Genomic DNA, 10013 nt, shown 5'->3' on the forward strand with positions numbered 1-10013 from the left:
AGAAAGGATACTTTAAATAAGCCAAAGAATCGATGACACAATAAAACGAGATACAATTTTTGACGGGAGAGGTCAAATGTATTTTGTGAAAGAAAATACTTCAAAATGATGATGGTTACGATGATTCTTTCAGTAGCGATAGTGTGAGGTGTACGCTGCCCTCACAAATAGCTTTGGCAACTCAACACTTTGCATGGACGCGCCGTTGTGCAACATCTGTCATGCTGCTGGTCCTTGAATCCTTACGTGAATTCAATTCAATACTTGACGTGTTCCTATGATAAAGTAGATTATTACCTTTAGAAATTAGGAACAGATTTGTGAAAATGAGAATGTAGAAGAATTTGAAAATAGGAAAATTTATTCATTCAAAGGAGCGTAGGATTTAAAGAGAATTTCCTTAAAACTTTTCTACGGATTTTCTGATGAAAATTTTGATTCTTTTTCTGATTGAAATTTTTGCATAAGTTTTGAAAGATGCCCCTGAAAATCGTAGGGAATTCCCTGTCGAAATTCCAGGGATTTTCATGTGAAACAAAAAGATAGTTTTCGTGAGAGTTTAAGAGAATTTTCTTTTTTAGTTAAGAATATTCCAATAGATTTTTCCGTAAAAATTCCGAAGAAGAAATAGAAGAAATAGAGGAGAGAAGTAATAGAGAAAAAATGTCAGTGGAATTTCAGCAAATACCTATGTCAAAAACGCTACCGGTTACAACAACGACGAACGCCACCGCCGATGATTATTGGAACGGCACTCTCTAGAAGCAGATTGGTAATACGATAGTAAATCAATAACTACAACAAATAAAATATTCTCATTTTTGAAATATCATATGATTTTCCGATAGTATTGATATTTTTATTTCAATATATCGATACTTTGATTCGATTATCGCATCGAATCAAATATCGATATTTTGAAGTATCGGAACGTCCATAGTGAGCAGTTAGTTGAGGAGAAGAATGCAGCATGGGCGAGATTGCTGCAACACCGCACGAGAGCGAACGAGGCACACGATACAAACGGGCGCGGAACAGACAACTCGATTTTTGGAGGAAAAAGCGCCAGCAGGAAGATTGAGACCGTGAATAGACGGAGCAACTGTACCGCGCTAAGGGCGATAAGCTCCCAAATTGTATACCGGCGACAAACACCAATTGCAAGAGAGTTCGTGAGGCAGTACCAGGCGGGATTTATGGGTGAACGCTCTACCATAGATCAGGTGTTCGCCGTACGACAGGTATTGCAGAAATACCGTGAGTACAACGTGCACACACATCACTTATTTATTGACTGCAAAGCCGCATATGATACAATCGAAACTCATGCAAAGCATTTCCCGTTGAAATTGAAATTGTACGGAAAAAGATCGTTCGGAAGAAAGCGAAGACCACAAGGCTGACAAGTCGTTTGACCGAATAGACCATTTGGTAAAATACTATCTAGCCTAAAGTTATTTGGCCTTTGTCATTTGGTCGAACAGTTCATTTGGCTGAAAACCCGAAAATGCCCTTTGCTGTAATGGACATTCGGCAGAAAGTGTCGTTCGGCGGAATGGGTCATTTTGGTTATTTTCAAGACATTAGCGAAAGAATATTTTGAATTTCGCCGGAAAAATCTGATCAACTTCCCCAGTAAATTCTTTGAGTTTTTTTTCTAGAATATTCATTTGAAAATTATTTTCAGATGTTCCTCGGGAACTACTTTGAAGTTGTGCGAATTATTTGAAACTACCTTTGGATTTCCTAAGGAAAAATCTCTTCAGAATTTTCACAGAAAGTTGTTCCAAATTTGTACAGGAAAATATTCGGAATATCCGAAAATTCTTCATAATTGTAGGAGCTTGTGACTGATAGAAGAAATGCTTCAACGTTGACTCTCAATCTAGATTAATTAAGACGACTGGACTAGAACCAACGTTAAAACAAACAAAAAATCGGAATGTTCGCATTAGACTCCGGAGTTTCCACGAAATTTTTTTCAAAGTTCCAGTCTTTCAGCAGAAGATTGTTCAAAACGTAGATTTCAACAAAAAAATCTTTGCCTTTTAACGAAAATAAGCTCGTAGTTTTAAAGGAAATTCTTTGTATTGTCCATTAAGAAATTCTTGGGAGGGGTTGGCTGCACGTTCGCCTTACAAGCGAATGGTCATGGGTGTGATTCCCAGCCCCTCCACCAAACTTTCGTGAGTCGCCGGCTGCGCAGTCCATGCGGTAGCCTATTAGGAGACGCACCTTATCGTCACGGCTGCCTGATGACGACTGACAACTTGTTCTTCTCGGAGGTATTCCTCAAACATACCCGGCAACCGAACAATGCAACGATCATTGGATGGACATTGGACATGGACAAATGGGCATATTGGACTCACGATGAGATATACTGGCAACGACAACAATAATGCTAATGGAAATCTAAAAACAGATTCTGCCTGGATTCGGATATATGAATAAAAAAAGAAATTCTTGGGAAATTCCATTGGTTGTAATTTGGCCGAAAAAGCGGTTTGCCCTGATAGGTCATCTGGCCGTATCGATCGTTTGACCGAAGAGGTCATTTGGCTGAAAATGCCATTTGGCCGATAATACCATTTGGTATTCGGCCAAATATCAATTATTGAACGGATCACGGCCGAAAAAATCGTTTGACCAGATAGTTCAATTCAATAAGAATGATCATTTGGTAGAAAGAGTCATTTGGCAAAAATGTCCTTTCTGAAAAACAACCATTTCGGCCAAATGGCATTTTCTGCAAAAAGTGTTGATCGGCTGAATTAATCATTTGGCCAAAAAGTCGTTTAGCCGATTAGGTCATGTGGCAGAAAATGCCGTTTGGCCGGAAGGATTGTTTTGCAGACAGGACATTCTTGGGCCGAATGGTTCTTCTGCCAAATGGCCATTCCTACCAAACGCCATTTGCGGTCAAATGATCTATTCAGTCTAACGATTTTTAACGGCCAAACTACCAGTTCGGCAAAACGCCCTTTTGGTCAAACTACATTTTCGGACAAACCATTTTCGACCTGATAACAGTTTCGGATATGCGTTCAATTCGGCTCAATAGGATTTGGTTAGATGACTTTTGGATTAAAGGTCACTGTTGAGAACCGCTGTTGAATATCATGAATACCCCTCGGCTGGCGATTGTTGCGCTTGTCCGTCTAGAGGTGATCGTTCCGGTAAACATGCACCGGTCGATGTCAAGAAGTTGGTGGGATGAAAAATAGAAGCAGAGTTAGGAAAAACACCAATTGAGCACATTGAGATAGATTGTGAAGGACAAGCTCAACACTTAATTTCTAAAACTTACACTATATTCGTTGAATTAAAATTATTGGATTAGAACAGCACATTGAAATAGTGAGTACAACAACAAAATAACATTAAAATCACTAGTATTAATAAACATGCACTACAGGTGTTAGGTTGCAAAAGCATCGAACGTATTTTGTTTGGGAGACAGACAGTTGAAGGTTAGACTCGATGTATGTATGCACCTTATTAAGATTGAGCGCCTATTATAATAAAAAATGTAGCTTTTAGCATCTTCATGTACCACAACACATAACGGAGTTTGCTCAAAAGAGGTCCGAACCACCCGAACAATACGTCCCCAACAATCTAAAAGATCGAGTTGTTATCGATTATAACACTTGCGGAGCATGCGGCGTCCAGAAAAATGATGCCATGGTCCAATGTGACCGATGCGATACTTGGTGGCACTTCGGATGCGTCGGAGTGGATGAGAGCGTCAGCGAGAGGAGCTTTATCTGCCCCAAATGCGAGAATTCCACTTCGCTGCTACAGTCGCAGCCCACAACTGGCGTAGAGCTAATACCACCCATGGATAGTATATCTCTGACGTCCAGAAGATCGTCCGTTTCGAATGCGAGTGCGCGAGCTCGTCTAAACCTAGAGAAACTCGAAGTTAAGAAAGCCCTAGCCGAGAAGACGTTAAATCTGGAACGTCGTGAACAGGAGCGAAAGCTCGAGCTTGCTCGTCTGCAGAATGAAGGAGAACTGGAACGGAAGAAGCTTGAATTGCAACGGGAGTATGAAGAAGAGAGGATTCGTTTGATGGAGGAAGAGCTAGTGGAAGAAGAGGAACGAAGCGTACGTTCTCAGCAAAGCAGCAGTAGTAAGGTACGACAGTGGAGAAGTCAATTGCAGTTCGGTGGGGCCTGTTCGACGATGCGATACCCTGCAGCGAATGAGGCACGAGGCGAACGCAATGTGAAAATGACCACTACGACGACTACGGCGGCTTCTGATGTACCTGTGTCCCAGCCGCTAAACTCGACATCACGCCTCACTGAAGAAGCAGCAAATAACCACCAGCAAGCCGGTGACGCTGGCAACGGATTTGAGGTACAGGCCCTGCCGAAAGCGAAGACGTGTATTGGGACTGGAGCAGTTCCAAAACAGCTTCCTACCAGCACACCGACTGGCGAAATAGTAAAGTCTTTCCCTCCCCCATCGATGCCTTCGGTAAGTGCTCACCCGAGTGGGGTTGAAATGGAGAAATCACACACTAGACTAGCTAACAGTAGACATACTATAGGGACAGGTTCGCCAGGATACCCACTCAATAGCATAGCTAGAACTAGTATAGGCTTAGGGGTTCCCCAAAACAAAATCTCCACCCTTTCCGTTAGCAACGTTGCACAAGCAATGCATACGCATTCTTGTGAAAGTAAATTTCTACAAAGTGAACAAGTATCCTTCCGACCAACGAAGGATAGCAGTGTTCTATTTCCGACTTACGATTGAAGCAAGTGCATGTGATCCGTCAGTGTCAATGAAGTATCCGCGTACAGAGGCAGTTCCAGGTCGACATCGTGATATACCATCTAGCAGTCTAGGTGTAAGACAAAGAGACGAGGTTAAGCAGCATGTATTGGCGGACGTGACAGAACAGCAGACCGGCAGATCATCTTGAAGAGCTCCACGTGAACCAAATACAGGTGAAATTTTACAGTCTATCCGTACTGGATCGTTGCCACAAGGCGGTTCCGGAATCACACCCGACCTTCCGGGATTCCAGAGGTTTAGCACAGTAAACCTACAAGTAGATGGGCCTTCTGCAACCCAGATTGCGGCTAGGCAAGTAATGCCAAGAGATCTTCCGTTATTCTCTGGGAATCCAGAAGACTGGCCTGTTTTCATCAGTTCATTCAACAACTCTTCACAGGCTTGCGGCTATACCGATGCGGAAAACTTGATACGTCTTCAACGCTGTTTGAAGGGTACGGCATTGGAAGCGGTTAGAAGTCGATTGCTGTTTCCTGCTGCAGTTCCTCATGTCATCGCTACGTTGGAGACCTTGTATGGAAAGCCGGAACATCTTATTTTCATGTTGGTGAAAAAGGTTCGTGAGGTGCTAGCACCGAAATCGGATAAACTGAAAACGCTGATTGGCTTCGGCATGGCGATACAAAACCTATGTGATCACGTAGAAATGGGACAACAAGAAACACATCTCAACAACCTTACTCTTCTGTACGAACTAACAGTTGACAAGATTCCATCACACTTAAGGTTGGATTGGGCGCTGTTTAAGCAGGAAGCACCGGTAACCAACCTGCGAACTTTCGCTCAGTTTATGTCGAGACTTGTGACTGCCGCAGCGGACGTGACTCTACACATAGAACCAAGAGCAATGCAGAAGGTAAAGCTGGAGAAACCCAGAGAAAAGATTTTTTTGGGAGCGCACGCCGGATCAAAACACATCAACGATGCGACGAAGATGAGCGGGTCACAAGGGCACTCAGGACGATCGGAAAATTCTATTGTCTGTCTAGTGTGCAAGGATACAGGACATAAGGTCAGGGAATGCAAGCAATTTGGTGATATGACGGTAGATGAGCGGTGGAAAACTATTCAAGCTTATTCACTTTGTCGAACTTGTATCGGCGCTCATGGGAAACGACCATGCAAGTCTAAAAAGTTGTGTGATATAGAAGGGTGTCAAGCAAAACATCATACTCTTCTACACTCGACTCAAACCCGTTCAGAAGTATCAGAACCTATTCGTGGAATTATGAATCATCATCACGCAGCTCGTTCCAGTCTATTTCGTATTCTTCCAGTAACACTATTCGCTAACAATCGTTCTATCGTGGTATACGCTTTTCTCGATGAGGGATCGTCACGAACACTGATTGAGGAGGATGTCATCAAGCGACTAGGGGTAGACGGAGAACCTAGCCCGTTATGCCTTCAATGGACGGCGAACATCAAGAGATTTGAGAAGAACTCGAGGAAGGTTAGCCTGGAGATAGCAGGAGGCAGCAAGAATTACCGATACCAGCTGTTCGATGCACAAACCGTGAACCGACTGGATCTGCCTCGGCAGTCAATGCGCTATGCAGAGATGGTGGCGAAGTATCCCTATTTGGAAGGATTGCCTATCGAGGATTATGCAAATGCCGTTCCGAAAATACTGATCGGCAATGACCATTCGCATCTAGGAGCTAGTTTGAAGATAAGAGAAGGGAACCCACAAGAACCAATTGCCGCCAAATCACGTCTAGGATGGACCATCTATGGATCGGTATCCGGAGCAAGCGAGAGAGCTCTAAGTTTTCACATTTGCAGTTGTGAAACAAACGCTTCTCTTCATGAATTGGTGAAGAAATATTTCTCCATCGAAAGCCTGGGAGTGAAGGCCATTGACTGTCCGGAATCGAAAGAAGTTCAGAGAGCTAATCGAATTCTGCAGCATACTACGAGGCGCGTCGGACAGCGATATGAAACAGGCCTCATATGGAAGTACGACACGATTAAATTTCCCGACAGTTATCAAATGGCCAAGAAACGAATGCTTTGTTTGGAGCGACGAATGGCTAAGAATTCGATAATAGGAAACAGCGTTAAGAAACAAATGATTGAATACCAAGAAAAGGGGTATATACATCCAGCGACCGAAGCGGAAATGAAGGAAGCTGACCCTCAGAAAATCTGGTACTTACCACTAGGCGTTGCTCTGAATCCCAAAAAGCCGGATAAAATCCGAATATTCTGCGATGCAGCAGCTATGGTGGAAGGAGTCTCACTAAACTCCATGCTGTTGAAGGGACCAGATCTGATTAGTTCTCTACCTGTGGTACTGTTTGGATTCCGGGAGAAACGCTACGCAATCTGCGCCGACATCAAAGAGATGTTCCATCAGATTCAAATAAGAAAAGAGGACCGGAACGCTCAGCGGCTGTTGTGGAGAGATGATACAGAAACCGAACCAGTAACGTACATTATGGACGTGGCCACATTTGGCTCCACATGCTCCCCTTGTTCCGCCCAGTATGTTAAAAATCTGAATGCTTCCTCTCAAGCGGTAGAGTTCCCAAGGGCGGCCGATGCTATAATCAGGAAACATTATGTCGACGACTACCTGGATAGTGCAGACACAATAGACGAAGCAGTGCAGCTGGCGAAGGATGTACGGACCGTACATTTTCGGGGTGGATTTCATATCAGAAACTGGATGTCAAACTCCGGAGAAGTACTCAGACGAGTCGGGGAAACCAGTTCAGCAACAAAAAAGGACCTCGTGCTAGATAGAACCAGTGCTACGGAACGGATTCTCGGAATGCTATGGAGCCCCGAGCAAGATGAGTTCAGCTATTCTGCTAGTATGCTAGTAGCTCAGCAGCGTCCGACCAAGCGCATAGTTCTCCGAGTGGTGATGAGTCTGTTTGACCCTTTAGGACTCATGTCATTCTTTGTCATTCACGGCAAGATTCTAATTCAGGATATTTGGAGAGCGAAGACAGAGTGGGATGAACCTATCCCCGAGAAGCTGTGTCAGCGTTGGTGGCAGTGGACAAAGTTGTGTGAACAATTGGATTGTATTCGCATTGCTCGTTGCTACTTCCCGGATCGGCACACGAACGAGTTCCTATCGTTACAGCTCCACGTTTTCGTTGACGCCAGTGAAGGAGCCTATGCCTGCGTGGCGTACTTGAGAGCTGAATACGATGGAACGGTGGAATGTGCACTTGTGGCCGCTAAGTCAAAAGTTGCGCCTCTGAAATCTTTATCGATTCCACGCTTGGAGCTTCAAGCGGCTGTACTCGGAGTACGCTTACAGAAAATGATCCGCCAGGCGCACGGTCTGGCAATAGGGGAGTGTTTCTACCATACCGACTCTAAGAATGTATTGGCGTGGATTAAGTCGGATCACCGCAACTATCGACAGTTTGTGGCCGTAAGGGTTGGAGAAATCCTGACTGAATCAACCGAACAGGAGTGGCGCTGGGTCCCATCTAAGGAAAACGTTGCAGATGACGCCACAAAGTGGGGAAACGGACCTTGCTTTTTACCGCATAGCCGTTGGTTTCGAGGGCCTGAATTTTTATATCGTGTGGAAAACGAGTGGCCAGTAGATAAACAGAGTAAATATGAGACAACAGACGAGATACGGACTTGTTTGGTTCACCAGCGAAACGCTGCAATTTATGTCGATTGAGAAAAACGGCACCTTCTGTGCCGCGAATGGCGCCGCTGCCTGAGACGAGAACACAAGCATTTACGCGACCTTTCTCGTACGTAGGATTGGACTACTTTGGCCCCCTAGCAGTTCGCGTAGGTAGGGCAACCGTCAAAAGGTGGGTCGCTTTGTTTACGTGCCTGACCATCCGTGCCGTGCACTTAGAAGTGGTTCACTCGCTCAGTACGGAGTCGTGGAATTTCACAGCGACAATGGCACTAACTTTGTCGGTGCCAGTAATGATCTACGAAAAGAGCTGACCAATGTTAATGCTGAGCTTGCAGAGACGTTCACCAACTCTACTACGAGATGGTGCTTCATTCCACCGTCGGCGCCACACATGGGCGGAGCATGGGAGAGGCTTGTTAGATCTATCAAGACAGCCCTGCAAGCTATGTATACTACTAGGATCCCAGATGAGGAAACTTTCGGGACTCTTATCGTGGAGGCAGAATCGATCGTGAATTCTAGACCTCTAACCTTTGTTCCGGTGGATCCAAACCAGGAGGAAGCACTAACTCCAAACCACTTCCTCTTGTTAAGTTCAAGGGGAGTAACGCAACCGGTGAAATCTTTAGCGGAACCAGGACAAGCCTGTAAAAGCAGCTGGAATTTATGCCGTATCATGGTCGACTCGTTTTGGAGACGATGGATCCGGGAATACCTTCCCACGATAGCTAGAAGAACTAAATGGTTCGAAGAAGTTAAACCAGTGGACGTAGGAGACTTGGTTATAGTTGTAACCGAAGTGGCACGCAATGGATGGATCAGAGGACGTATTATTGAAGTTATTCGAGGACGTGACGGGAGAATTCGACAGGCGGTTGTGCAGACTTCAAAGGGAGTGATCCGTCGGCCGATTGCAAAGTTGGCTGTATTGGATGTAATGAATAGTAACGTTGCCCAGAAGAAGTCAGGGACAAGTTACGAGTCGGGGAATGTTGAGAACCGCTGTTGAAAATCATGAATACCCCTCGGCTGGCGATTGTTGCGCTTGTCCGTCTAGAGGTGATCGTTCCGGTAAACATGCACCGGTCGATGTCAAGAAGTTGGTGGGATGAAAAATAGAAGCAGAGATAGGAAAAACACCAATTGAGCACATTGAGATAGATTGTGAAGGACAAGCTCAACACTTAATTTCTAAAACTTACACTATATTCGTTGAATTAAAATTATTGGATTAGAACAGCACATTGAAATAGTGAGTACAACAACAAAATAACATTAAAATCACTAGTATTAATAAACATGCACTACAGGTGTTAGGTTGCAAAAGCATCGAACGTATTTTGTTTGGGAGACAGACAGTTGAAGGTTAGACTCGATGTATGTATGCACCTTATTAAGATTGAGCGCCTATTATAATAAAAAATGTAGCTTTTAGCATCTTCATGTACCACAACACATAACGGAGTTTGCTCAAAAGAGGTCCGAACCACCCGAACAATACGTCCCCAACAGTCACTATCGACTAAGTCACTAAAAAGTAGAGAGGTTACCAAATTTCGTTCAATGGTCGTTTGAC

General features: G+C 44.3%; 1 protein-coding gene across 1 annotated transcript; it reads left to right on the forward strand.

Annotated features, from left to right (window-relative positions):
• The first annotated feature begins 3687 nt into the window (after positions 1-3687).
• Positions 3688-9446, forward strand: LOC134205954 (uncharacterized). The gene is made up of 3 exons (XM_062681655.1): positions 3688-4488; positions 5192-8295; positions 8654-9446. Exons 1-3 carry the CDS (start codon positions 3688-3690, stop codon positions 9444-9446), a joined length of 4698 nt encoding a protein of 1565 aa, XP_062537639.1.
• The last annotated feature ends 567 nt before the right edge of the window (positions 9447-10013 follow it).

Source organism: Armigeres subalbatus, chromosome 1, assembly GCF_024139115.2.
Source record: "Armigeres subalbatus isolate Guangzhou_Male chromosome 1, GZ_Asu_2, whole genome shotgun sequence".
NCBI classification, from domain to species: Eukaryota; Metazoa; Arthropoda; class Insecta; order Diptera; family Culicidae; genus Armigeres; species Armigeres subalbatus.

Bases quoted from the DNA above. Each gene is read 5' to 3' on its own strand.
- LOC134205954 (XM_062681655.1), top strand. From the start codon at position 3,688: ATGGTCCAATGTGACCGATGCGATACTTGGTGGCACTTCGGATGCGTC. The intron at 4,489-5,191 runs GTAAGTGCTCAC...AACTCTTCACAG, and splicing joins CTCCCCCATCGATGCCTTCG to GCTTGCGGCTATACCGATGC. The intron at 8,296-8,653 runs GTGGGGAAACGG...CCGTGCACTTAG, and splicing joins GTTGCAGATGACGCCACAAA to AAGTGGTTCACTCGCTCAGT.